Here is a 27626-nt window from a genome sequence, read left to right on the forward strand (position 1 = left end):
TGGTGGTGGTGGGGGGGACTCCTCGCCCCGGATCCCGACTCATCATCGTCCTTGCAGTGCACAGGAATGCAAGCCCGAGGAACGCTGGAATATAGAAGCTGAGATGAGCAGCTGATTGGGTGGAGAAGCTTGACAGCCTGGAGAAGCTGGGAGGGGAGAAAAAGCTGAGCGTGGGAGAGGCTGAAGGAGGAGAGTCTGGGAGCAGAGGCTAGGAGTAGAAGCTGGAGAGGAGGCGCCGTGTCGCTGGGAGGAGAAGCTGGAAGAAGGAGGAGGAGGAGAGGCTGGGAGGGGAGGAGAAGCTGAGCGTGGGAGAGGCTGAAGGAGGAGAGTCTGGGAGCAGAGGCTAGGAGTAGAAGCTGGAGAGGGGGCGCCGTGTCGCTGGGAGGAGAAGCTAGAAGAAGGAGGAGAGGCTGGGAGGCAGTGCGGCTGGGAGGTGCGGCCGGGAGAGGAGGCTGGGAGTAGAAGCTGGGAGGCGGAGAGACTGAGAGGAGGAGTAGGAGGAGAGGCTGGGCGGTGCGGCTGGGAAGGCGGTACGACTAAAAAGAAGACTTGCGCAACCCCGCATTTAGGCAGCAGGGGTACGCGCCGGCTCACAGCAATACAGGCACAGCAGCGCGCGCGGACGCACGCACGCACGCTCGCTCTCCCAATGCACTCCTCCGCACAATCGCACGCCACGTACTCGCACACTCACACGCGCGCACACACTCACACGCGCCCTGGCAGAGCGACGGTGGCCAGGGGATCGGCATCATTGGGGAGAAATCCGACCATGGAAGGTCCGGCCATGCGCTGCAAGGTGGTGGTGATCGGGGACAGCCAGTGCGGGAAAACGGCACTGCTGCACGTGTTCGCTAAGGACAGCTACCCGCAGGTAACCATCATTTATTCACCTTTACCCACGGGTAGTCGAATACGCCAGGATGAGTGTGTGTGTCGATGTGTCCGCCTGATTGAGCGAGCGTTGGGGTGTTTCGTGGTGTAAATTCCACGTTATTATGGCGAGGGCAAGGGAATCCATTGTGGGGGTTTTCCACAAAGTTGTACTCACTTTACTCCATCCCCCGATGGGATGATGCTGGCATGAGTAGACCCCGAACGGGATGTGAACTCATGAAATTGCAATTGTGAGTCGAGTGTCAGTCATCGTGGTGGTTAAATGGAACAAACACAACGAATAGTTTGTATTTGTCGAGCATATTCTAATCCAGAGATACCCATGCGTTCGGCGTTATATAAACCCACATTGTGTCATTCACGTCGATAGCCTTTTGAGTGTACGCGTTATCTGCATCGGTTTGCGATCTCTACGTTGTGTGGAAGAGATGGATGTTGAGCTTGTTTCGCGCCGTACGTCGCGCAAACCGTCTTAATCGGAGGTGCGAATCACAGCGTTAAATAAAAATACTCGGAGAAAACCACGCCGAAGCTGGTGTCGGATGATGCGTAATACAGAGATGACTGCGTGGTCAAACTCAATGGGGGGGGGGGTACTGAATCAACGTTCCATCCCCTGCTCAAATGAGCAATTGGGGGGGGGGGGAAAGCGCTCCTCTAGCCAGGAGGTAAAATACAATCCTATAATTCCACGTAGGTCAGCCACTCACTGTTAGCTTCACTTTTCACACAGTGACATCTAGTTTTGTGACCTTTTTTAGCGGGGGGGCGGAGGGATAGGCCGGATCGTACATTCATTAATTTAATGAAAGAAAAAAATCGCGAATCAAATGTTTTTTGAGTGCTTAGGTCTCGCTGAATTAATCGCCATGCTTTGCAGACTTTAAGCTAGAATAGGGTTTGTATATGATGTGTTCCATTAGCCTTGTTTTGTTTGTGCTCGCTGTACCGCGTCGATGTACGACTTTTTCTATTCGGAACTTGTTGACCACGTATATGCAGTGGTTTTTCGATTGTTTTCATGTTTTTTTTGTTTACGTTATCAGACCCCCTTTGAAAATTAGCATTTATTGCCCAATGGCTTTTACCTGTGGCCAAAATAAACCTGAAAAATCGATTCGCGTCGTTCCAAATCCAAAACACGATTCGGGACTCCGTTCGCACCGTCGGACAAATATAAAATAATAAATGAATAAACACATCAGGCTCACGGAATGTGCGAGTGAAACGGGAACCAAAAGAGACTTACCACACGACTCAAAAATGTCGCACGCAAGACTGGCAAGGGCACATTTTGTTCCGTGTGTGTGACCACGAGACCAGTCCGTGTACATACTTACAGCCCAGTGGAGAGGCACAACAGCAAGCTACTCTGTAGCTATTCTATGTGACGAGATGTGTGTGTGTATGGAGGAGCGGTAGTGCAGCGGTTAGGTATGTATGTTGAACTTCTTTCGCACCGTGCGTAACCAACCGTGCTAATCGGATGTGCGGTTAGCGCGCTGCGCTCACGGCCAATACAAGTGGCGAATATCTGAACCGGGCTTGGGCCTCCTCTAGGTCGACTCGGCCTCAAATGAGCACGGTACCTGGTCCGCTGTATAAACATCGTCACCTCTTCGCGTGCCGTGCCGGCCTTCATAGGTGCTCGCTAACAACACTTGCCCCAAAAAGTATGCTGAGGCTACAATGCGGATCTTTGTCTTCCAGCCCTGCAGAGTTTGAGAATCCTACTAAGGGGGCTTACTCAGTGAGGTCACGCAGGCTGTGTCTGTAAAGCCACACGTTCATAGCAAAGGCTCACAATGCCATTAAAATTCCTCGCACACAAAGCTGCCGTTAAGTATACGTAGCACAACTGAGTGGAGGGTGCACTGAGCGATATTCAAAGCTACTGTAATTAATTCTCTGGCACACATTGTGGGGCTCCCCTCTGCAACCAATACCGGCCTAACCGTTCACTGATTCACTGACACAAAGCCTGTTATAGATTCCCTGTGCGTGTGTGCGAGCGATACCGTGGCTGCGTGACCCTATTGACGCAAGGTTCAGGATCCACGCTGGAAGCGCCCCCAGTAGCATGACGGAAGAGTGGCATTTGATTAGTTGCCCGACAAACTGAATTAGCTCATGCGCCCCACATATGATGGGAGCGGGCGTGTGGGTGTTGTACCTGTGTGAGATGGTTACACGTGCAGTACACACTGCACGTGGGCCGTTTGAGCAAACGAGCGAGTCACATGCCAACCAGGGGCATGGACGGGACACGTGAGCAATTGATGTTTGAAACTACACAACCCCCCCCTCCATCCCAGCTCCATGATGTCATTTTAATGGAATATTGGCGTGAGTAATTGGTATAGGTGGGCACGTAGCGCAATGCAATAATTAACTTGGGGAGTTTCATTATGCACGGGTACCCCATTAGGCAGAGAGCGAGTGGGGCGTCGTTGAAATAATTATATCCGTACGCGTGTGGTGCGTTCGTTTTTTTTCTCTCTCACACTCGGGGCACCGAAGCGCATTCATCTCATGTGGCGTAAACACGACGATGATTCACGCAGTGTTGTCGTCCCCCCCCCCCTCCACCAAACCTTTTTTGCTGTTCGCAATGCAGACGTACATTCCCACGGTGTTTGAAAACTACACGGCAAGTTTTGAGATCGAGAAACAGCGAATCGAGCTCAACATGTGGGACACGTCTGGTAAGGTCGCCGCTTCCATGTGTGGACACGGCCCATCGACACACTGTCCCTCTCTCTCTCTCTCGCTGTGCCACGTCCTCCCTCAATGACGGTGACGATCTTGGCCTTCCTTCTACCATTTAGCTCTGTCCGTGACGTTTACTCACGAAGTTTGCGTGAATGTGTGTATGTTGCATATTCTTGGTTCTTTCGGTAAAGTCACGTAGAAGGGAAATAATAAAATAATATAAATATAAAAAAAAAATTTCTCACGACGTTTCGACTGCAACACAAGCAATCATCATCAGGTGTGAAATCCACGACTAGAAAATTTGAACTTCTATTGCACCGCACGTAGCTAACCGTGTTAGTGGGATGTAGGAGATAATATTCCTCCAAGTGGCATCTATTTAAAATTGCTTATGTACTTTATTCGCTGTCTCCTCTGGCTTTTCGTAACTATGATTATATTGAGCATCTTGTTTTCTCATTCGATGTCCATAAAATCAAACCCTGCTTTTTTTCTAATTACTCTGATTAATGTTCTGATTGTGTACCTGCTGCTATCCGTAAGACATTTATGTTACTTATCTTGTCTGCCCATTAAATATTTAACATCCTCCTTCATAAAAAAATCCTGTTTCTTCTTCTTTGTATTTTAGAGTTTTTGTAATTGTCCAGATTTCAAATCCATATAGGAGAACAGGCCCGCATATGTAACATTGCAGTATTTTCATTCTTGTTGTCATTAATAATTATCTATTATTTTTCAACAAAAATCCCATTTTCTGTAATATGAATTGATAAACAGTTGCTATACAAATTGTGTCATCATTTAATGTTTTGTAGAGCAAAATTCCACACATACATGCACTGAGTGCAGTGGCATGTATGTGTGTAGTGCATTTCCCTGCATGTCACCACACACTCACATTGCCCTTAATTTTTTTTTAATGCCTCACACGGGCAGTGAGGTGGTGTATGAAATAGGGCCATCCCATGTGCGCCTCGTGCCACAGACAATTAATCTGTGTGCATCACGAGAGTGTGAGCAGCGCATTAATGAGGATCACGGAACCATCCCAGGCAAAATGCCCTTTAGTATTTCATATCATTTTCACGGTTGGTGGTCTCGGGCATGGAGCGCTGTGGCGGGTGTTTGGCCCAGCGTACACCACCACCACCACCACCACACACAGCGCTCAAATTACGACTGATTCCTTCCAAGCACAGTTTACCGTTCCCACCTGACGTAAACTCCTATTTGCCCCCCCCCCCACTACCCCAATTTTCACACCACCACGGCCACAACTTCTACGCAATGTGCGATCGCGTTGTACGTTTTACGGCGATAAAGTGATTAATTTCGTGCGGGTGGTGAGTTTGGGGGAGGAGGGTGATATTTTTTTTCCATATACACGCTGCGTTTTAATTTTAGCTTCACCCTGCCGCTTGTTATGGAAGCATCCGCCAGCATGCTTTGTTAAGCACGCGCCGCGTCCCGCTGCGACGCCTGCTGCTCTCATCTGCCGCCCGCAGACATTGCGCGGCGCAATCCCGAACCGTCTTAGACAGAATGTATTTCAACACTTAATAAGTCCAATCTTGATTTGAAGCTTTCGTGACTGCAGGAATCCACACTCTTTGGCTCTTTCAAAAGATAAGTCCGTTTGACGATTATCTTCGGGGCAACCGTTTTGTCGAGGTTTGGCTCTTTTAGAGAGAAAAAAAAGTATGAAATATCTTAAGCTTTTTTTAGTTTACGTTTAATTTTTTTTTACATTTTAACTCGTGTCCTATAGGTCTGTCCTGTCTTAAAACTAGTGATGTTTTTAGTCCACGTGATTTTCTGTTTGCTGGATGCTTACGTCATCTTTAATGCAGACATGGTCATGTGTAAAGGGCTGGGCCCATTAACCACCATTTATTTTACCGCAAAGCCCTAAAAATTTTCAATTACACTTATCTTAGGAATGGAAAAATAATCAATTGCAGCCCAATTATCGGAAGAAAAAACGCAAATTGTATAAAGTGTGATTAAAGTCTCAGCAGAATTCATTTACTTTTTGGACAGTAGCTTCCACAAATCAAATCACAAAAGGCAATGCATTTGAATGACATGGTGTGATGGAATAACAATAAATTAGAGGATATTTTGACATCGGATGTCCCTGCCAATAACTTCAGCGTTTGGATATAAATGCACACAATGCTCCTATATATACCGTCATTATGTTAAATCGGTCTCTGAAAGTCAAATTCTGTCAATTCACTGCGCTTTTTTGTCCCCGTCAAGTGCTGCGGTTGAGCATCATCACAAAGCAGCCAGCGAAGTTGGACGCTTGTGCGTTGTGGCAACTGGCCATGGCTCAATCCTCATCGCCAGTACCAATGCACATCTCTGGAAACCTGCCTCCTTCAGGGATAATCCCACTTTGCACAGGAGAGCTATTTTCACGTATTAGGTCCGCTGCTCATTAGGCACGGACACAGAGCGTGGTGGGCAATGCACAAGAGCTTTCTCACACACACACACGCACGTGTGTGCCTGTGTGTGTCACGTGCCCTCAACACCCCATAGCCCCGGACAACCCAAACCCCCCTTTCCTGTCTCGCTAACACACTGGCCACACCCGTGTTGATTTCACACCCGGCTGCCCGGGTCTTTGGCAGATGGGGTGGTGTGGGGGGGGGGGAGGGCTCAGTTGTGCTGAACGGTAAATTGGACCACACTTTTGGTGGCAAGCTAATGACGGATTGCCTCTCGCCAAGTGTGCGTGACCAAAAAAAACCGAGCACGGCAGCTTCTGAATACACATTCACGCGCGTGTGCCAGACCGCGCCGATACCTTCCAACACGATCAGCACGTGCCCCCTTCTGCAAGGCTTATCGCTCACATTTCGTGGGGGCAGCGTGCGCTATGCAAAACACAAGGAGGGCAATGTAAGAGAGATGTATGCTTAGCCACTCTGAATAAGATAGCTTTATGTAACACTGGGGTTTTTTTGTCTTCGAAATACGAATGTGAAACAAAGAACATCTCTGAAGATATACTGACACATGGGAGGGCGTGTAATGATAGCTTCTTACTGTGTCTGGGCCACGAGTGCCGATCTGTCTCTGATGACAAATGCCCGAATGTAAACAAAATGAAGCGTACTGGGCAATAAACGCAGGACGATCAATTGATACATTGCCGTGGGGACAATTGTGTCAGCAACATGGCGTGTAGTTAAGTCGCTGTATTGAGAAGGTGTAATGAGTAATCACCAGCTTAGGCAAAACACAAGGCCATTCTGCGCACTCAAGAATGTATCCTTACCGGCAGGTTTTTTTTTGTTGGAACTTAATGGTACGAAGCATGACAGAATTATTTAGAGCTAAGCCCTGTGCATGAACCCAAATTAACCCTGTCCAAAAGCTAATCCAAACTCTAATTAAAAATTTAACTGATAAGCCGGGGATCTCTGTAATGTATTCTGGTGAGTATTCTTTGAGATTAGGTTGTCTTTTAATCCATATCTCAACTCTATAATGTCTGGTAATTAGGCTCTTGGCACCATTACCCCGTGTGTATACTCAATACAATATTTTCTTTGTCACGATAATCTTCCATCAAAAGCCCACTGCTTGACCCACTGTGGAAATGCTTATTTAAAGTCTATTAATAATTCACAAAACGAGATTATGAATCCAGTTTGTTGAGCGTTTACATTTAAAAAAAATTTGGAGAAAAAAAAAACAACAACCCTCTTTTGCCCAACACAGAGGCTTACAATTGCTACTTTTGAATGCAGTTTCAGCATTAGTATTGCAACATTTATTGTCGAGAGTCGTAACAATCCAACAATGGTCTTGTTCATTTTGAATTCTTATTAGCTATTTAAATATACTTTCAAGGGACGCGTTACCGTTCGTTGATGTTTTTTAATTGCAAAACCGTCTCTGCAGCGTTTCCATCCCATTGAGCATTTGGATTGAACTCCTCAAGTTGTTTAGCCGCATCGCTTCTCGGTTGTTAAATGAATATTTAATTGGCAACACATTTTGTCGTCAATAAATTGATGTGCAAGTTAATTGTTCATTTGATTAATGTGGTAGCAAGGCTAAATACGACGTGGACCTCGACCCGGTTTTTTTTTTTCGCGTGCTTGTTCTAATGCCTGCGAGGTCACCAAGAGAATGTATTCGTCAAAGACGAAGCAATTAAAGGAGGTTATAATAGGGCGCTTTGAAAAAATATGGCGAAACATCGGCGAGCCGGTCTCACCGGTGGGAGTCCTTGTATGGCCCAGCTGAAAAGTTTGACTAACCGCTGAACTAAATTAATTCTAAATTTCGATGTAAAGCTTTCGTGACTGCAGGGATTCATCTTCTTGGTTCTAGAAGGGAAATAATAATATAATAAAAATAAAACATAATACGACGCTGTCTCCCCGACAGACCTGGTCTTCACCTGAGGACGGCTGCTTGCATTGTGGCCTGAAACTTCGTGAGAATTATTTTATTATGTTTTATTTTTATTATATTATTATTTCCCTTCTACGTGACTTTACCGAAAGAACCAAGAAGATAAATAAATTCTATGCAAAATAAAAACAATAACGGTAACAACAATAAACCGTCACTAAATATTTCCGCAAGTACGGCGCATTTATTATCTCATCTAATTTTTATTTATAGAGGGCAGTCACAGAAGGTGCTTGACGTAGCTTACACTGCAACTTCATATTTTATATATCATGTTCTCGCGCATTTGTATTACACGTACATGATGGAGCATTCTAAGGTATACAGTATGTACATAATTCAGTTATATTGATAATTTTTATATATTTCAAGAAATAATTTATATTTTTGTTAAAATTTTATATTTTTGTAAAAAAATATAAATTATGGTGGAGCAAAATGCAAAATCCGTCCTGCATGGGTATTACTATTAACATAACAGTAATAAACAACAGCGAGAAGAAATACAAATAACATTTATAAAGAACCAGCTCTTTAATGTTCTGCCGCTTTTAAAGCTCGCGTTTGCGAATAAGGCAACAGACATTTTTTTTGCATTGATGCCAAAATTGCCGTCTATAAACGGCGGTTGTTTTTGGAGAGCTTCGATGTGACTCGTGTTGGCTTTCGATGCCATCGCATGACAGAAAGAGTTCCACGTCTTTACTGCAGACACGGAGTGACATTCTCAGCAGTTCGTGTTTTGCTCGAGAATTCTCTGCACAGAGTAAAACGTACGTCGCAAATAAATATGAAACCATAAAAGTTTGGGCACTTTCAGTGTGTGGCACTATAATTTTAGTTTCATGGCGAATGGTCAAACTCAATGTGACAGAATGTTCTGTAGAACAGTGTGGAAAGGTAAACTACTATAATTATAAACCCTTTCCTTTTAGTTTGCTTCAAAAAGATAACATTGGGTGTCTTAACTTTTTTGGTCGGGAAGGGAAGCTATTTTTTCTGTCAATTTAAATTCTGCACAAGCAAAGTGAAGATAGCAAGTGTGTGCTCCAGCATACTCCTCCCCATCGGGCTGTCATGTATCCGGAGGCGTGGTTTTTGTTATATTTTAAACAATGGAACTTTTATAAGATCCGTGCGCACAGTGGTGAGTTATACTGGGAACACTTTTAAATGTTTCCCGGCAACTTTGATGAGCACGGTTTGCTGCGTACTGTGCGAAAGAAGTTCAACACACACACACGCACGTGTACCTGAAACACAAAGCTGCAGATCTAAGCAGTTTAATTAAAATAATGTTCTCTCAAGAATGTGTTAAGATACAACGTTTAAATCATCACTCTGGGTTCTGTTGATGCTTAATTTATCCCAGTGATGCTGCTGCTGTTTCATTGTTTATGAACACGTGATCTGAGCAGTAACTTTTGTAAATGCTGTTGAAATGATGACTCAACTGAGAGGTATAAATGTTAAGATGCCAACTTTTTATGGATGCATATCACGCATTGTGTGCTTTAGAAATGCGTACACACACGCAGTGTCACCAGGACACCCACCTTGTAAGGCGAATGAAATCTTCCCACTAACAGCAGCAGCAGATTCTTTCCCTCCCACGTGGTTCACCCCCCCCCCCACCTTGCCCCCACCCCCCACCTCGCTCCCCCCACCTCGCCCCCCCACCACCCCCCAAGTGTTCATTTATAAACAAAAAAGTTCAGCCAACCACATTTAATCCCAACGATCAGTTATGTAAATAAAGACGAGCAAGGAACGCACCATGCGTCGAGAAATGTGAATTTAAGAAAATCCCGCCAACAAAAATACAGGCAATTAAAAAGTTAAACGCATTAAACAAAGCAGTTAATTCTCTTAATTAGGCTGAGAGTTGTTTTAGGCACAGAATTAAGTTTTTTTTACATTCTCCCTAGACAAATGGCAGTTTCTTTCCACTCATCAATGCTGCCATGCTTATCATCTGATTGTCTTGGAGTGCATCCGTGTGTACAAATCATTTGCGAGTATATTTACAGATTTTTGTCATGCCTTGATGCACACAAATACCTACTGCCCAAAACGCAGCTTATGGAAGGAAGCACACACACACACACACGTGTGTGTGTGTGTGTGCTTCCCTTGTTTTGACGTGGGGCCCTCCCATATTCACACTACAAAGCACAGGCCCAGCGTCACAGTTGATCTTCTCAACCCAACTGCTCCTCACAAACATTGCTCCAGCCACATCCAGCCACGTGGCATCAAGAGAACGTCTTCGCCTCTTGGACGTCACTTTAGCAGCAGCAGCAGCAGCAACGACTCTGCAACAACAAAAAAATTAACCCGTAAAAACAAAGTTTTTCACTATAAATCCTTTATATGCGTGGCATCGGTTTTATTTTATTATTCATTTCTGTTTTTCTTGAGTAAGAGTTTCATTTTTATCACATTGGTATTTTAAATTAAATATGAAAAAAAAAATCCTAAAAAGTGGAAAATTTTGTAAAAAAAATTTCACGAAATAAAATTGTCACGCACAACGAGTCTGTGTGCAAAATGTCAGCTCGATTGGATCACGGGAAGTGGGTTAAAAAACGACCGAAAGATTTGCACGGTCGTAAGCAAGCAAGCAAGCAAGTGAACTTAATATAAAGGATTTAAAAACCTGCCCCTTCTTGTCGAGCTATCAGCTTCACCACTCATGTTGCGTTCTTCCATGAAAGCTCGCTTCATTTCCCTCGCTTACACAAACTTCTCTTTCCCGCTCCCTTTCGCCATCATTGACCCCGTCATCATCCACTTTTCCCAACTTCCCAACCAATCCATGACACTCACTCACTCTATCTCGTTAACCACCCATTGCCACTCCCATCATCGATCGTCATCACCATACTCACGGACTGCCATCCTTCTCACGATCTCATCTCATCATTACGCTTCTGATCTACACATCGCCAATTCTTTGTTCAGTGCCTTAGTCAAGGGGCGAGATGAATTAAAATAAGATAATAATAATAACAACACGAACAATATTCTTTGGGTTCAAAGACCCAAAGAATATGAATTCCTGCAGTCACGAAAGCATTTAGTCACCAATAACATTTTTTAAGAAAATCTCCCATAAAAAAAAAATCGCACGATGGGCGGGGGGGTAGAGTCTCCGTGGTTCGAAGTGGTGCGAAAAAAACCCCCAAGAAACAAGTATAACCCGTAAAAACAAAGTTTTTCACTATAAATCCTTTATATGCGTGGCGGCTAGAGTCCTCTCGTCCTCTGGCTTGAGATGGCTGCCACCTATGGGTCAGATGATTGCATGGCAGCATTAAGCAATTGGTAATTAAATCTAATATTTTTGTCCTAAAAAGTGTAAAATTTTGGAAAAAAAATTTCCACGAACATTAATTGCCACGCACAACGAGTCTGTGTGGAAAATGTCAGCTCGATTGGATCACGGGAAGTGGGTTAAAAAACGACCGAAAGATTTGCACGGTCCTAAGCAAGCAAGCGAACTTAATATTAAGGATTTAAAAAATACACAACGTCAAAGAGCAGCGTGGTGGCTGCGTGTGGCCGAAAATGAACAAAGCCAGAGCCGTCCGCTCTGCTCTGAGCAGTCGGCACCCTTGTGTTGACCGACGCTGTTGCCCATCCTCAGAGCAGCCCAGCGTAGCTGCGTCATGAGCACTTATGCGGGCATACGATCATTCACACAGCCTTCCCCACTCCTCTCTCTCTCTGCGCAGACCGTTTTTGCGTGTTCCCAGGGAAAAGGGGGAGCGGTGGTGTAGCGGTTAGCGCTGCGCTACGAACTCGGCGACCCCGAGTTTGATTCCCGTTCACGGCCAACACGAGTGACGATTATCTAAACCGGTCCTGGGCCTCCCCTAGGTCGACTCGGCTTCAAATGAGTACCCGGTGCGGTGCGTAATAAACATCGCCACTGGGGAGACAAAGGCGACTGGGCGTGGTGCTGGCCACCCTACCCCTTCGTGTGCTGTGCCGGTCTTCATAGGTGCTCGCTAACAGGGCTGGCCCCAACAGTCTATTGAGGCTGTACGGGGGGGGGTCTTTGTCCCAGGGAAAATGTAGACAATTTTTTTGCTTGGACCCTAAACAATAAAGATGTGTCCTTTCCCGAGTGTCTGTTTGGCCAATAAGGGGAATAATTGAGGGGCGTGCGTTTGGTGCTGACGCACGCGGCTGTGAGATCTGGCCTCGCATCGCAATGCACGTCGGAAGGAGTTGTTTGTGTTTTCGGAGGCTCCGGTTTCGAACCCGTGTTCAAACAAGTAAGCGCAAGCATGTGGTGGATTTAGACAAGTGTTTTAAGGGTTACCTGATGCTTTGTGACGTGGTGGTGGGGGGGTGAAAAAAAAAATCCCGTGGTTATTTATATATTTACATCAAATAAACAAACCCCTTTATCTCAGAGGCTGTTTATACAGCTCCATGCATTGGTCTCTGCTGCAAGAATTCATCAAGTTTAATAATTGTTGCTGCCATAGTAATTACGCATTTGCATTGATAATTAGTACATCAAAAATGTAATTACCTCAACACACAAAAAAAACACTTACCTTTGAAAATAGACGAAGCAATTACGAGTTCATGAACATAAAAGTCTGCAACTTTTTCTTTTTTGTGTCTCCTACTGCCACGTGTTGTGGTTGTGTTTCTGCCACTGGCCCCGAAGCATTGACTTGCAAATTACCAGCATCACATTTAAATTCCAGATTAGCGGAAATCGCCCGCGGGTTGAAACGCTGCGCTTTAACAACATTACTCCCATCACGGCATCTCACGGCCGTCTCAATTACTCTGGGACATTACTGACAACTGCAGAGAAATCGCTGCCTCCGTCGACAGGGTCATCATAAATGCTGAGCAAATTGATGTCTTAGAGGCGGCAAAAGTTAATCATTGCGCTCTTCTAGGTGGCTTTCAGCCCAACGCCAGGGTGAATTGCAGCCCCAAGGATAGCAGGAAAAAGCGCCTGTGAAGTTATTATGCACGGATATTGCGGGTGAAGGATTGCACTGAAGCTATATAAGTACACAGACCTCAGATTTGTGTTATGTATGCATATGCTGGATAAAGGATCGCGCTCTGGTGCTGTATAAGCACATATACTCGCGTGTGTGTTCTTTGTCAAGCATCCTCGGTTTCTTGCGGTCAAGAATTGCACATGGTTACGCAATATAAAGCAAATAACCCCGGTAAGGGAGCATTGTGAGTTTAAAGGGTTCCGTCGATTTTGTGTGTGAAACATCAAAACAGTGGGATGATACTTTGCTGGACCAGGTTTTTCCAGGACGCGGTGCCCATCCACATCAAAGGAATGCTTTATTTCGGGACGATTAGGAAGATGAATGATACAATGAAAATTATCTAGGCTGGGTGTTTTATTCAGCAGCACTCGGATTTCATTTAGGACTGCAGTTTAACCGGCTCTCCATTGAAGAGTAAAGCACAAGACCTTTTGATGTGGTTTTTTTCGGGGTATAAATTTGCAGCCCGAGGCTTATTGTTTCACGCGGACTACAACATTTCCCCGTGGCGCTTTAGCCCAGCTCTGCAGTGAGGCGACACCAAACCTCCCTCGTGTACTCGGCGCTGACTCAGTCTGCCTGACCCCCAACTCGTAGTGTCCAAGCACCGATCAGCATGGCGATGTTATGTAGCTTTGCGGGAAACGCGCTCCACGCGTTCATCTAGGTCCACAACGAACTATGGTCGAATTTCGATTTAAAGCTTTCGTGACTGCAGGGATTCATCTTCTTGGTTCTTTCGGTAAAGTCACGTAGAATGGAAATAATAAAATAAAATAATAAAAATTAAACATAATAATATAATTCTGTGAGGATAATAAAAATAAAACATAATAATATAATTTCGTGAGAATTATATTATTATGATTTATTTTTATTATTTTATTTTATTATTTCCATTCTACGTGACTTTACCTAAATAACCAAGAAGATGAACTATGATCGCTTGCATGCAGAATATGTGCCCCGCTCGGGAAGATTGTGTTCAGCGGAAACTAAGCACCTGGGGGAAATGTTTGTGTTTGACAGAGGCAAAGGGAGCGTGTTTATGTCGCCTGCTTTGCGTTTGACCCGTGTTTACACTCGCCCAGCGCCCTTTCATCTGGCAGCCAGGGTCTGATGAACGTTTTGCCCGTGTGACAAACTGCTTTGGCCACATGGTATAGGATGTGGAAACTCAGCAGGGCAAGCTCTCGGCAGGGTAGGGCCAGATTCCCCTACCCCCATTACCAATCCTGCGGCAATCCACCCCCCCCCCCCCCACATTTCCGTCAAGGCAAGCAGACCACCCCGGCAGATGCCTATAATCTCCACGAAGTCTGGCAGCAGGTCACACGCCACCAAAGTCCACACATCCTGAGATCAACCTGCTCGCGGCTAGGGTGAAAACATTTTTAACAGCGTAGCTTTGTCATTGATTGTGTTTGCTTGTTTTAAAAAAAAAATTCCTTTCCTCCCACCCTCCACCAAAAATGGGTTACAAGTCACTAGCCAGCCGAATCCACAGCGAATCACCTGGACGGAGTGGGGGGATTCAGAGTGGCTTGAGCTATGAGAAGCTTCCTGCAAGGCTACACTTTGTAAACAGTAAAAAAACCCCAACAACAAACACTTGCCAGGGTTTTACTTGGCTGCCACGGCAGCGCTACCGAGCCAAACGCACTCAGTGCTGTTTCCATGGCTATCTGGTTTCTTTTTTAAATCTAAAGCAAACTTATCCGGGGCGCTTGATAACGCTTGTTGCGCTTCGAGGTGGCAGATAATGATAACATAAACGTTTACAGATATATGTCCACTTGCAATAAAGGCTTCCGTTGTACGGGAGTTTAGCACAGGGAGAAAACTGTACAAGCAAACCATATAAACATTTAGCCTGGCATTAAAAATTCTATTGAAAATGAGTTTGCACAATTGCATCCGTTATGGTTCGCTTTTAATTTAACGGAAATATAACAGCGTGAAAGTCTCGTATCAATGAATGGCAGATTCCTGCCTACATCATGTCAAAAAATAAAATTTCTGCATTTCCGCTAAATCGGCATTGTGTACTTTCAGATGCGCTTCTGCGGCCGTCTGGAACGCTCTTCCGAATTTAGGAAACCACTGGAGCTATGCAATTTAAAATGGTCTAGATTGAAAACTCATTTCTTTACAACTGCTTTTTGTGTTAAGTTTGTTGTCCTTCCCCCATACTTCCGTTTAGCATGGTTGGCTATGTATGGCGCGGAATTAGTTTATACATACACACCCAGCATATTCATGAATGCCAGTGATATCCTCACAATGGAGCATTTCCTGCTCAGATATTTTCAGAACAATTATTTTTTAAAAACATATAAAAACAATCTCTGGTGCAAATATCTGGGCAGGAAACATACTGCAATCGGATGTCAATCCCACTGCTGCATCAAGGCCTCCCACATGCCACGCCAGGTGACGGGGACCGATTGACCATACTTCACCACCCTGGTCATTGCGGCTTGATGAAGCGAGAAATCCTGGGCTGGTTCATTTATCACCCATCTTTGATGTGAACCGCGGCTGGGAATGAAATGTAGATGGTGCACATATTGCGGTGCCCCCCACATTGCGCGTGTATCCCGGTGCCCCCTCCGTTTGACCTGTCCACGATGTCACTGTGACCGGCAGGGGCCCCCTACTACGACAACGTGCGTCCGCTCGCCTACCCGGACTCGGACGTCGTCCTCATCTGCTACGACGTGGCTCGGCCGGAGACGCTGGACAGCGTGCTCAAGAAGGTGAGGCCGCTCCTCTGCTAAAAACAAAGATCCCCTCCCCCTGCATATCCTTATTGGACTGTTGGGGAAAAGTGCTGTTAGCGAGCACCTAATGAAGGCCAGCGCGACACACACGGGGGTGGGTGGCAAGCACCACGCCCGGGCCGCCTTTGTATCCCCAGTGGCGATGTTTACGAGGCTGAGTCGACCTAGGAGAGGCCCGGGATCGGTTCAGATAATCGTCACCCGTGTCGGCTGCGAGCGGGAATCGAACCGCGACGCTACCGCTCCTCCGCACACACAAGACAAAAGACACGCTTTGTGCTCCTGCTGCCACTACAGACGTTGTTTTGCTTTGGGGAAATCCGGCAAATCCGACTGAATCTGGACCTGGAATCCATTTCACGATGCGCCTGCCGCTGCCAAGCCCCATGTTTGGCATTTGGGGGATATGCCGCAAAACACCTGTCAGTAAGCAATACGTCAGCTGCTGGATTTGTTCCGGTCGGTTATTTGGAGTATTTTGAAAGTTGCTACAGGCTACACAGGCCTGGCATTTACACCCTGCACAAGCACCATAAATTGCAGGCACTCGTGACCCTGTTTTTGAGCAAGCCCGAGTGTCCGATGAAGTGTTGAGCTGGCATTTTGAGAAATAATCTACACTGCTTATATTAAAGGTTGCGCAAAGACTTGTTTTTGTCAGGGGTGGGTTTTATGGTTTATTCCTATAAACTACTTTTGTTATTTATTTGATCAAGTAGAGCCCACTGAGCTATATTGCTATTTTGTATCCTGGCTGCAAATGATAGCTCAACAAAGTGGCTTATCGTGTGGACATTTGTAGCAGCCGAATGCTCTAAATACATGTTTCTAAATGTGGAGGGAAAAACTGGAAGACCGGGAGAAAAGTCCACGCGACCACGGGGAGAACATTCAAACTCCAAATTTACGGGCGTCCGGGTCGGGATCGAACCCATGACTGGTGCTTATAGTGCTGACCAAGACGTGCATAGTGCTGACTCAATAAATGGGGCGAGTGGAATAATCAGAAGCAGCTCCTTGCATTTTATAACACATTATGTACAATGCATACAAGAGGCAATTACAATCAGTGCATTTTCTACATGCAGTCTTTCGTAACCAATGTCATGATTCACAATTGATTTTTAGGTCGGATTACGTGGGTTAAATGTGTGTCGTACACCCCCCACCTATCAACGAAGCGGCATTACACGTGGGGGGCTAGCTATCCTGGACACCCGCGCGCCCAAGAAGTGGAAACACGTCCACGCCTGCTCACGTGGTAACTTCATTCATGGGCCGTGTCGGGTGGCGGAGGGTGTATGACACGCATTTTATTTCCACCGTCTGACCCAAAAATCGATGATGATGATGATGATGATGGCAAAAATGAACCATGCTCGATTAGATTACACCTGGACTGGATGACGCCGTCACGGCGCGTTGTCGCCCTGCGGTTTTCTTTATTTGTTGCGAATGCACGACGTGTCCGGTGCTCGTGTACAATGCTGAATGCGATGCAGGGGGGGGGGAGGCTGGCGGCGGTGGGGGAGCAGGAGTGGGTGGGGGAGTTGCTATCGCACTTATCGTGCTCACCCCCCACCTCCCCCCCCCCCCCACTTTGTTAACGAGAGCCAGAGAGCCGCGGGCTCTTCGATCGGGGCGCGTGCGGAGCATTGGCCGAGGTTTCCGCAAGCAAGGAGCTCGCTGCCGTCGTCAACGGGCGTGAGACCGCCGTCACGCGAACTCCGCTCGTCCCCGCGGTCGCGGCGGACTTTGGCTCGGTGGCCGTCAGACATTTAAAATGCTCTTTAAAATGAGTTTGCGCAATCACGTCCATGACGATTTGCTTTTAATCAACAGAAATACGACAGACTGAAGTTTTGTATCAATGAATTCCGCAAAATCAGCATCACGCCTTTTCAGATGTGCTTCAGTGGCCGTCTGGAACGCTTCCCCTCCGAACCTCTGATTAGCACGGTTGGCTACGTACAGCTCGAAAAAAGTTCAATGTACAAAGACAAAGATCCCCCGTATAGCCTTAACATACTGTTGGGGCAAGTGCTATAAGCGAGCAGCTATTAAGGCCGGCACGGCACTTGAGGGGGTGGGTTTCCAGCAACAGGCCCGAGCCGCCTTTATCTCCCCAGTGGCGATGTCTACCACACACCGCACCAAGTACTCATTTAAGGCCGTGTAGATCTAGGGGGGGAGGCCCAGGACCGGTTCAGACAATCGTCGCTGGGTCACCAGGTTCGTCGCGCAGCGTAGCGCTCACCGCTACACTACGGCTGCCCGTCGTGCTGGTGAGCACACTCGCGCTCGCTCGTGCCTCTCACTCAGACCAGAAGCCTCCCTCCCTCCATTCCTCCCTCCCTTCCTCCCTCCCTCCCTCCCGGCGCGACGCGACGGGGATCGATGCAGTAAAAGCAAAATTGCTCCGATACTGCGTTTACAAAAGAACGGGGGTGGTGGTGGAGGGGGTGGGAGACCCCATTGCATGGGGGTCCGTTTGAAGTCGAGACCCCCTTCCCCAGCCCCTGCTGCCACATCGCGGTTTCCATTAGCCCGCTGCCGTCTCTCGGCGCAGATGCGTGGTCCAAGCTCTCATATTGCCGAGTGCTCCTTTTATACCTCTGCGTTTAAAACGGAGGGATAGTGCTGCTCAGATCGGGCAGGGGAGGTTTTCAATGTTTGTGAAGAAAGGGAAATGCTCACTTGTGTCAATGTCGTTGTTGTTGTTGCTATTTACAAACAGTGGCGTTAGACGTTCTTTGGTTTGTGCAGGGATTCACATAAATGTATGTGTGCTAAAACTTATTTCGCACCGTACGTAGCCAACCGCGCTAATCGGAGGTGCGGGGGAAGGATTTAATTATATTTCAGTGCTCGCTTACCGTGGTTCCAGGTTAAATACTCCAGGGAGATAGGAGAGCAAACGTTTTACTGCATCATCATTTGCAACGTCAATCACTCGCGTACACATTATTTGTAATTGAGTTAACGCAGCTTAAATGTCCTGCTCTGTCTGAATTCACAACGGGCTCGTTGACGGCTGTCTGGTCACCGACACACACGCGCACACACGCCGCACCCCTTGTGCTTGGTACGTAATGCCGTAGTCCCGAGCAGTTCCGGAGCCAAAGCCCCGCAGGTCACGTGAGGTCAATCATAAATCCTTTACCTTCTGACCCCGACTTTGGGGCGGGCAGTAGCGGTGGGGCAGTGGGGGGGGGGGCCTGCAAATTGAGTCGTCGGCAGAGTGGGAACTCCTCCGTGGCAGTGGCGGATCATCCGAGTAGCAAAAGTAGCTTCAACATAGTAGTAGCTACTACAACATATGTAGTAGTAGCTACTACAACATATGTAGTAGTAGCTACTACATATGTAGTAGTAGCTACGGGCCCCACACTTTCAAGGGGGCCGCGCTAAATGCTTTCAAGCTATCAATTCGGGTTCAGTGATTCTGCACTTGCTCTATTACTATAGTACTATACTGCCTTCAACTTTTATGAACGACTAGGTGTTTAAGGTTAGAGATTTGTCGTATTACCTGTCTATGTAGCAAATGACGAAAATACAATGACTTTTTCTTCTTCTTGGTTCTTTCGGTAAAGTCACGTAGAAGGGAAGTAATAAAATAATAAAAATAAAATAATTCTCACGACGTTTCGGCCACAACGCAAGCAGCCGTCCTCAGGTGAAGAACATGTCTGTCGATAAGACAGAGTCTGAATGACATGACTTTACTATGCAAGTAAAAAAGTGTGTGTTTTTAATATCCATGCGTCTTTATTTATTTATTTATTACATATTCTACTACTCCGTGGCAGTCGTTCCCGAGACGTCCCCCCTCCCCCGTCCCTTCGCGGATTCTGCATTCCGTGTCTCGAGTCGCCGAGACAATCCGTCGTGGCGCGAGGACGACGGCTCACGTCGTTCCCAGAAGTCACTTTTGTTTACCACTCTACCTCCGTAGAAGCCCTTTTATTTTACACTTTTTGACAGATTGTTCACTTGTTCTGTAGACACGATCCCTTAACTCGAGCACGTGCGAATAATAATCATCATAAGTGTGCGCGCGGTACAAGAGGGAGGTATGCGTGTTGAACTTCTTTCGCACCGTGTGCTCATCGGAGAAGTCGCGCGTGCTGCTTCGCGCTCGTGGAGTGTTCACGTTTGTGCAATCATTTGGTTTTTTTTCGGCTCGAGGAGGATGCCCCAGGAGTAGATCGTTTCTCAGATTAGGGCCGTGAGCCCAAGGTGTGACTACGGGTTCGTACCCGTCCCGTCTGCTAACCGTGTACAGCAGCAATCAATCAGGATGAGATCTTAAGCCTCCACAATCTGTCGGAGTCTCATTTCCTCTCCTTGGGTGGCACTGTTATTCCTTGCGCCCGCAAAGCTTACAAACAGGTTCTAACGCGACACACATCTGTGCTAAAGATCCTCAGTAGTTTATTATTCCTTGGGTTGGCACTGTTATTCCTTGCGCCCGCAAAGCTTACAAACAGGTTCTAATGCGACACACATCTGCGCTAAAGATCCTCTCTAGTTTATTATTCAGCTGCCTTGGGCGGTGCTTAATCAAGAGCGAGTTGGCTTATTTTGCGTTGTGTGATGATCCACGTTTGGTTAAAAATTTCCTTTCCGAAGCCTTAATGAAAACGGATTATGATGAGATGCATGGCTACACTGATACAGACCCTGCAGAGCAGTTGCTTGAATAAAATTAAAGAGAAATAAAAATGCCAATGCCACATTCAGTTTAATCGACAAGTAACACGGCATGCTGGTCTGTGAGTGCCGGTGCATCCGTGTGTGTCGATGTGCATGGCCTCCATAGGTGCTCGCTAACAGCAGTCGCCACATCAGCCTATTGTGGCTATAGGGGAAGCTTTGTCTCTCAGCTGTGTGTGTGTTTGTATTGGGGGGTGGTGTTGTAGCAAACACCAGTGACGATTATCTGAACCGGCCATGGGCCTCCCCTAGATCGACTCGGCCGCAAATAAGTACCTGGTGTGGTGTGTAAACTTCGCCACTGGGGAGACAAAGGCGGTCGGGCGAGGTGCTGGCCACCCACACCCTCGTGTGCCGTGCCGGCCTTCATAGGTGCTCGCTAACAGCACTTGCCCCAACAGTCTGTTGAGGCTACACGGGGGATCTTTGCATTGATCTTTGTTGTAGTAATCCATGGAGTGCCCCCTACAGTCTCGGCAAACCTCGGTTAAATTCCTGGCCACGCATATCAGTGACATTTGCTATCTGAACCTGTTCTGGACCCTGTGGAATGTTGCTCCAGTCTAAGACGCGTAATGCAGGTGCCAGTGTGGTGTGTGACCAGTGTCAGCCCTGGGAAGACAAAGGCGTCTGGGAATGCAGTTTGGCCACGCCACTTCCTCTTGCGAACACGCCGGCGCTGAAAAGTGCCCGCTTAAACTTGCTCCGTCAAATCTATGGAGCTAATCGGAGGTGCTTTGTCTGTTCGTGCGTGTGTGCGTGCGTGCGTGCGTGGGATTGCTGGCATGTTGCGCTGGTGCAGTGGCGGGTGGAGAGCCACGAGTTTGGCGCAAGCACCAAAGTCCTGCTCATCGGCTGCAAGGCTGACCTTCGCGCGGACCTGCAGACCTTGCTGGAGCTGTCCAAGCAGCGGTGCATCCCTGTTACGCAGGAGCAGGTAACAGCAGCTCCATCGAACCACGCTCGGACTGCCTCAACCTCCACATGCAAACAAAAGCCACTCGCTCCTGTGTCAGCCATCCTCTCTGCAAGCAATTTTTTTAATACCCTTAGTTTATTCGGTAAAGTCACGTAGGTAAAAAATAAATAAATATAAATAAAAATAAAATAATAAAAATAATAAAAAATCACGACGTTTCGGAGACAACACAAGTGTCCGTCATCTGGTGGGACTGCCACAGCCAGATTTGCTGTATCCAGAGACTTGTGTTGCCTCCGAAACGTCGTGATTTTTATTGTTTTTTATTATTTTTATTAATTTTAATTTCATCTTTTACCTACGTGACTTTACCGAAAAAACTAAGAGTATGAATCCTTGCAGTCACGAAAACTTCAAATCTAGAATAAATGTTTTTTACCCAAGCCACTCTTCTTTCGTGTGAGACAATACTTGAAACTCGTCACTCTCGTGACGTCCTCCAACGCTTGCCTACGACAGGGGGTTTGGTGGTGCGCATGTGGTTATAGAACGCCGTGCTATAAGTACGTAGACCTGAGTTCGTTTCAAAGTCGTGGGGCGAACGTCGGCAGCGAGTGACATCTGGGCAGGGTCGCGCACCCTCTACGGTGCAGTGAAGTATGATCAAGCCAAACCCCCATGATCTATACGACATCTGGGAGGTCGTTGTCCAGCAGAGGTTTGAACAAGGGTGCTGTCCATTACAATTATTACGAGGGGAGTTGTTTTGGGAAATGTATCCGGTCAGTTTCGTGTAACATTCCTCTGTTTTACTACCACACGTTGGTCAATTATTCTCACAAATGTCATGTAGTCGCGTAACCGCAGTGTCCCTTCAGTATTAACTCAGTTTCATCATGCACAAATGTGTCTGCTTGGGGAGTTTTGAGACAATGGGGTTCAAGGTGTGCTTTCAAATAAGCCCTCGCTCAGCTGCAGAAATTTTCGCCGACTATTGAGATATTTAAACTATTTAACATTTCACGGCCAGTTAGTAAAATTTTCTTGTTTGTTTTGTCTCCTTTGACAAATTTGGAGACTGTAAACATTGTTTTCCGTATGCTTGTCGGTGCGTTAAGAAGGGAACGCCGAGTGAATAATTCATCCGCCGCTTTGCAACATCTCGTGCCATTGTTTACATGTTTGCACCAGAATGATGTATGCTCAGCGAAGCGCTTGTTTGGCTATGTAAATTCCTGGTAAATAATTGCGCGTGCGAATGAAAATGTCACGCGAAAGCGCCGACACAAACGTGAAAATAACCCCGACAAACCAATGCCCGTTTGTCATCGCCCGGGGTGTATCCACGCGGTCGCATCGCCGCCTTGCTTGTGGGAAATGCGGCATGCATCTTTCACGAGGCTCAAGGGAGGAATATGCATTGGGTGGCAGAGGCTGGAAGTAGGGTCACGTGAGGTTAGAAATTGCGTTCTTTCATTTTGGTTAACTTCAAATTGGGATTTTTTTTTTCAAAACGAGAGAAAAGAATTAGTGGTTCTTGACCCCCACAGGCACGGTCATTAGTGATGCTCCACAGAATGCACGGAATTTGCGAACGGGCTCTGGGTGGCCAGGCTCCCAAACCATCTCCAACACCAATTAAAAACCGACTGTTGTTTTTTTTTCCATTATAAAAGACTAATTTTCCAGAAGAGTACACATCTGAGATGAAAACGCAGAGGCTAAAATATAACCATTAAAAAGTGCATTAAAATTCGGGCAGAATCAGAGAGCTCTGACAGTCCCTAGCAGGCAACACCGGTCAACTCGATAGTTTAATGTTGGAGTCGTTAGTATAAAACAAATAAAACAGGGTTGAATAGCAAACCCGATTGATCAAGGATCGAATAGAATATTCGATTGGTACAGCGGTGTCACACATTGCCACAACTGCCACGTGTAAGTAAAAAAAAATTAACCCGTAAAAACAAAGTTTTTCACTATAAATCCTTTATATGCGTGGCAGCTAGTCCTCTCGTCCTCTGGCTTGAGATGGCTGCCACCTATGGGTCAGATGATTGCTTGCCACCATTAAGCAATTGGTAATTACATATAATAAAAAAAAAAATCCTGAAAAGTGTAACATTTTGGAAAAAAAATTTCACGAAAATTAATTGTCACGCACAACGAGTCTGTGTCCAAAATGTCAGCTCGATTGGATCACGGGAAGTAGGTAAAAAAACGACCGAAAGATTTGCACGGTCGCAAGCAAGCAAGTGAACTTAATATAAAGGATTTTAAAAACTCCTTAACGTATCACGGAGAGAAGAAAATCTCAGAATCGGAGCGGAGGGGAGAACGTCATGTAAATGCATCGTCTTCAGTGGTGCATTCCCCATGAATGTTACGCAGCTGACAAAAAAACCAACACTACTGTCCCGGGCAGACTTACTGATGTCACTCCTCAAAACGATGACGTTCCTGGGAAAACCAGGACAGGTGGCATCCCGCGGTGTCACACAGCTTAGTTCGCTGCCCAACAGAAACAAGCCTTTAGACTCCTTTTCTTCTCTAAATGTCAAACTGATAAGCCACTTTGTTGAGCTATCATTTGTGGCCAGGTCGCTTGTGAAAAAGAAGTTAATACCTCCAGTGTGCTTTGTCTGGTAGGATGGGTGATGGTTTCGTGTTGTATTTGTTTGTGTTTGGGTGATCTCTTTAACCTTTCTTCTACTCTGCATTCCTGTCGTGTTTCTGTGCCGTTTGTCGTCGTAACGTTCTTACCCCGTGCCCCGGCTGGACATCTGTGAAAAAGAGCTTCATAGCTCATCGGATTCCTCCAGTATGAACAAATATTCTGAATATTCTGAGCGGGATACATCGTGAATCAGAATCCCGTGGCTTGTGGAGAAACGGCAAAACGTCTCGCGGGAGTAGTAAGCGGCTCTACGAAACAGCTGGGGCATGCATCCTCAAGAAATGTGTACTGGGAGGTTTGGCGTTTTTATTTTAAACATATATATATATGAAACAACACTGTCTTTACAATACCTCGGGAAATTTTCGGCTAACCGTAATGAACGTGCTCGTTGTGGTTTTTTTTTATCAGAATCGCACATCTGACACAATCTCACACGCCGTCTGCCATCATCGCTAGCAGACACGGCGTGGCATTATAGATCTATTGTGATTGATTTCAGAGACAATGTCATTGTCTGTTATATTTAAGAATTACATTTTCGTTTAGCTTATTTGAGTTTCTGAGCTGTGTTAAATTAATCTCATGGATCCTTACAGCTATATTGTAGCCCAGATAAAAATGAGATCGTGGATGTAGTAGGTCTCTTTGTATTCGTGTGTCAAGTAGACTCAAATATATTGCCATCTAAGTGAGCACCCTTTATATTCCTGGGCATAACATACTGTGAGTGTAAGCATTGAATATCTGTAGGCTCACCACTTGAGCTAATGTTTCTGTCTGGGTAGAATTATGGTAGAGTGCCAGATTGTCAGAAGGCTGCGGAAACAAATCTCTGCCAGGGATGACTCAGGCTCATCAAATCTCGATTTTAAGTTTTGGTGACTGCAGGGATACATACTCTTTGGTTCTTTCGGTAAAGTCACGTAGGTAGAAATAAAATAAATTAAATCACGACGTTTCGGGCGCAACACAAGCGTGTTGCCCACTTCAGCAATTGTCTCTTGCTGTGGTTGTCCCACCTGATGACGGACGCTTGTGTTGCACCCGAAACGTCGTGATTTAATTTATTTTATTTTATACCTACCTGACGTCACCAAAAGAACCAAAGAGTATCAGCTCATCATCTTTCCGAAGATGACAAAATGAGCGTTACTTTGCGAGAAGTCCGTAGTTTGTTTTTATACGGAATTACTTGTCCCTGCCACAGAAAGGTGGAATTCCCACCGACGGCTCGGGACTGTCAGATGCTGGCGAACGCCACCTGACGGACCGTTTCAGCACCGGGACACGCTGAACCGTGGCTGTTAATACTCTTAGTTTTTTCGGTAAAAGTCACGTAGGTAAAAAATTAAATTAAATTAATAAAAATAGAATAATAAAAATCACTACGTTTCGGAGGCAACACAAGTCTCCGTCATCAGGTGGGTTAACACGCTATTCACACCGCCCAAATTAATTCCGCCGTCCGAACCGACGGCGCCGGCTAACGACGTCCCGCTCGTTCGCTCTCGCGGCCTTGCGCAGGGCGCAGCCGTGGCACGGCAGCTCGGGGCGGCCGCCTACGTGGAGTGCTCGGCGAAGCTGTCGGAGGACAGCGTGCGTGACGTCTTCCACATGGCCACCCTGGCGGCGCTCGGCCGCCTGCCGCGCTACCTCGTCCGGCGCGGCCACTCGCGGCGCGAGACTGCGTCGGCCACCCGCACGCCCCCCTCGTCGCCGTGCGACGCCTCCGCAGTCGCCTCCGCAGTCGCCTCCGCCGCCGCCATCTCCGCCTCCTCCGCGCCGCCCGCCGAGGGGCAGCGGGCGGCACGGCATCCGCGCAAGGAGCGCGCCAAGAGCTGCGCGGTGATGTGAGCCCCGCCGTGGACGGCGCCACGAGCGCCGCTGTCGCCACTTGCACCGGGAGTGCCCGGCGTCGCGGGCCGCGTGCCGCTGGCCACTGCCGCGACCGCCGCCCAAACTTCCCGAGACCGTTGCGAGCGATTTTCTGTCGGCCCACCCGGGGAGCAATTGAGTTTGTCGTTTAGCGTGGCCCCGGTGAGGGACGAGGGTAAACTTCCTCCTGCCACCCCCCCGGCCCCCTCTCCGTTTAAGAGTATCACTGCTTGTGATCGTGAAAATACAACCATCCCGAGAATAACAATGGCCTTGTTTGGATAGAATGTGCGCGGTGGTGGGGCATCGTGCGTGCGTGCGCGCGAGCGCGCGAGCGAGGCAGGCGTTCCTATCCTCCAAAAAACTCGGGAGTAGTTCTCCAAAGATGGAGCGTGTCGCCGTGTTATACAGCTGCCTTGAGAAGTCGTTTGTTTGGATGGTTGAGAGTGTCGGGCACCTGGAGCCGGAGACTCCGGTAGTTGCAGGTCAAGGAGCGGACGCCAGCCTGAGCGGAGGACATTCTGCGTGCGGTGCAGACTCGCATCCCCCATTAGGAACGGAAGATTGCGGAAAGACACAAAACGTCAAATCCGTGCGAATGTGCGTCTGCTACTCTTGAAAAAAAAAGTGCAATAGTTGAGACTGAAGGAAATCACGAATAACAGCAAGAGAAAATTAATCAGTCACGTGTCTTCATGAGTTGTTGTGTAATCTATCACGAGCTACGTAACGGCAAATGTATCAGTAGCGGTAACTGTTTTTTGGCGTGGGTCACTGTGATAACTCTCATGCGATGTGCTGTAATTTGTAATTTATTTACGAATCTGTAAACAATTCGAATTTGAATTTTTTTGTTGAACACGTTGTTTCACCCTCTGGAAAGTAACAGTTTTGATTACAGCAGAAGAAAAATCAGCATTCCGCGTTTTATTTTCAGAAAGTTGTACGGCATATTGTTATCTAAAAAAAACACACACACACAGCGTGACATTTTTATTTTCGGGTCGACGAACGTGTAATAAGTGCTTTTTATGTCTGTTAAATGGTTTCTAAATAAATACTTAATTTGCAACCACTGTGTGGGAAAAACTGATAAGGGCCAACACTACCTGGCTGCTCCTGGCATCTTCACATATAGGCGCCTGCTGCTGCCGCTTCTACCGTGGCCTGTGAGCCGCTGTCAAAGTGGCACTGCTCGGCTCCTCGTGCTTAAGCCACCGAAGCCAGGCCCGACCTCGTGCAACATTTCACGTGTGAACAGATTTCTCATCTTTGCTCGGTCACGGACAAAATCGAACGGCAAGTTCGCAAACGAGACGCATTTTACTAGCTCGAGGCTTTCGCGACCAACATCATCTATAATATCGTTCTTTTTTTGGGTTAGATCTCGTAAATATAAATGTGTCGTTAAACCCGCCACCACCCGACACAGTCAATTAGTAAGGGGTTTGTCACGTAAACAGAACGTGCCAATTCGTTACTAGTACAGCACACCGGTGTGTTTACAATCTGACTACCGTAACGTTTCGCCAGTAAATACAACCAGCATCATCAGG

The 27626-nt window shown here is 46.8% G+C and overlaps 1 protein-coding gene across 1 annotated transcript; it reads left to right on the forward strand.

The window, feature by feature from the left end:
• The first annotated feature begins 391 nt into the window (after positions 1-391).
• Positions 392-27142, forward strand: LOC133345287 (rho-related GTP-binding protein RhoN-like). Its single transcript, XM_061555921.1, has 5 exons — positions 392-874; positions 3515-3602; positions 15744-15853; positions 21399-21533; positions 25720-27142. Exons 1-5 carry the CDS (start codon positions 650-652, stop codon positions 26047-26049), a joined length of 888 nt encoding a protein of 295 aa, XP_061411905.1. The 5' UTR covers positions 392-649; the 3' UTR covers positions 26050-27142.
• Positions 27143-27626: the final 484 nt, after the last annotated feature.

Source organism: Lethenteron reissneri, chromosome 21 (genome assembly GCF_015708825.2).
Source record: "Lethenteron reissneri isolate LAM-NWPU_2019-01 chromosome 21, ASM1570882v1, whole genome shotgun sequence".
In the NCBI taxonomy this organism is placed as follows: domain Eukaryota; kingdom Metazoa; phylum Chordata; class Hyperoartia; order Petromyzontiformes; family Petromyzontidae; genus Lethenteron; species Lethenteron reissneri.

Coding starts and splice junctions, on each gene's coding strand:
- LOC133345287 (XM_061555921.1), top strand. CDS start 650: ATGCACTCCTCCGCACAATCGCACGCCACGTACTCGCACACTCACACG. Junction 3,603..15,743: donor CAACATGTGGGACACGTCTG/GTAAGGTCGCCG, acceptor TGTGACCGGCAG/GGGCCCCCTACTACGACAAC. Junction 15,854..21,398: donor TGGACAGCGTGCTCAAGAAG/GTGAGGCCGCTC, acceptor GCGCTGGTGCAG/TGGCGGGTGGAGAGCCACGA.